The sequence below is a fragment of the Taurulus bubalis genome (genome assembly GCF_910589615.1).
Source record: "Taurulus bubalis genome assembly, chromosome: 6".
In the NCBI taxonomy this organism is placed as follows: Eukaryota; Metazoa; Chordata; class Actinopteri; order Perciformes; family Cottidae; genus Taurulus; species Taurulus bubalis.
Window position 1 is genome coordinate 26209874 of NC_136594.1, and position 1037 is coordinate 26210910.

Below are 1037 nucleotides of genomic sequence, written 5' to 3' on the forward strand. Positions count from 1 at the left end.
CACCCGCCTCTTCAGAAAGACGGAGCCTCACCTTTAGCGCTCATCCACCGTGCGCGCCAAGGTGAGTCTCCTCTCCATCTCAGATCGTTTGCCGTCCGGTATTTAAAGTCAAAATGTCTGTTTCTCACAACAAAACCACGCCCGTCCTCCAGTGTGTCCAAAAGGAGGTACGAGCTGAGCAGGACGGTTCTTGGCAGTTCGTCCTTCAGCCTGCTGGGGAACAGACGAGCGGTCGGTGTCGACTACATGCCGGTCCTCCGCCACATCTGTCGCTTGCAGAGAGCGCAGGATCAGAAAGAGGAGCCAGTCAGGTGAGGCCACAATACGGATTTAAATGAACTTCCTCATCAGGAGGCCAACTGTCGTCGGTACAAGTAGTGAATCATTTAGAACAATGGCACCGTTTTTAGAAATGGGACATCAGGTTGGTCTGTGTGACGGTGAAACCGCACTGCTTCCGTACTAAATCACTTTTAGTTTTTTGAGATCCAACTAATGTGTCAATTAAGTCGCCCAATTGAATAATTGTAGGATAAAATGTAAGTACATCAAAATAATATTTTCAGACATTTAAATGATTTGTCCCCCACATCAGGAGTCTGAACTACCTCTCACACCTGGGCCTCTCAACGTCAACTGTTCAACTCCTGGCCGAAGAGTTCTCATGAGAACCTCATGTTCTACCTCACCGCCCTCCAGTCAGTGTTAATGTGTATTTACTTAACCTGCATACTGTCTCCACCCAAGTACTGTCAAATGAATTGAATGCAGTTCAGAGGAGAAATCCGTTTTATTTATTTACATGTACGTTTTTTTATTTTTTTTATTATGAAAAATAAAACCTTTTTGTAAATGATGCTGATCATTTTTTAAAGAATGTAAAGCACATGGTTGGTGTAGTCAAGACTTTAAAATGCGCCACCAAATCTGTTCCAAGAGGTAAATGTTGGGTTCAATCCAAAAGGGCTCAGAGCGCCTCGGGTAGAGACCGATCCACGCGGTCACGTGCGGCTAACTGGAAGATTCACTGAGGAGCT

General features: G+C 45.3%; 1 protein-coding gene across 1 annotated transcript in view; it reads right to left on the reverse strand.

Annotated features, from left to right (window-relative positions):
• Positions 1-777: 777 nt before the first annotated feature.
• The window catches only part of tefm (transcription elongation factor, mitochondrial), a 2957-nt gene continuing 2697 nt past the window's right edge, over positions 778-1037 (reverse strand). The window contains exon 5 of the mRNA XM_079219072.1: positions 778-1037. This exon is cut by the window's right edge and continues 239 nt beyond it. Coding sequence (XP_079075198.1) covers positions 1012-1037 — 26 coding nt within the window. The 3' untranslated portion in view covers positions 778-1011.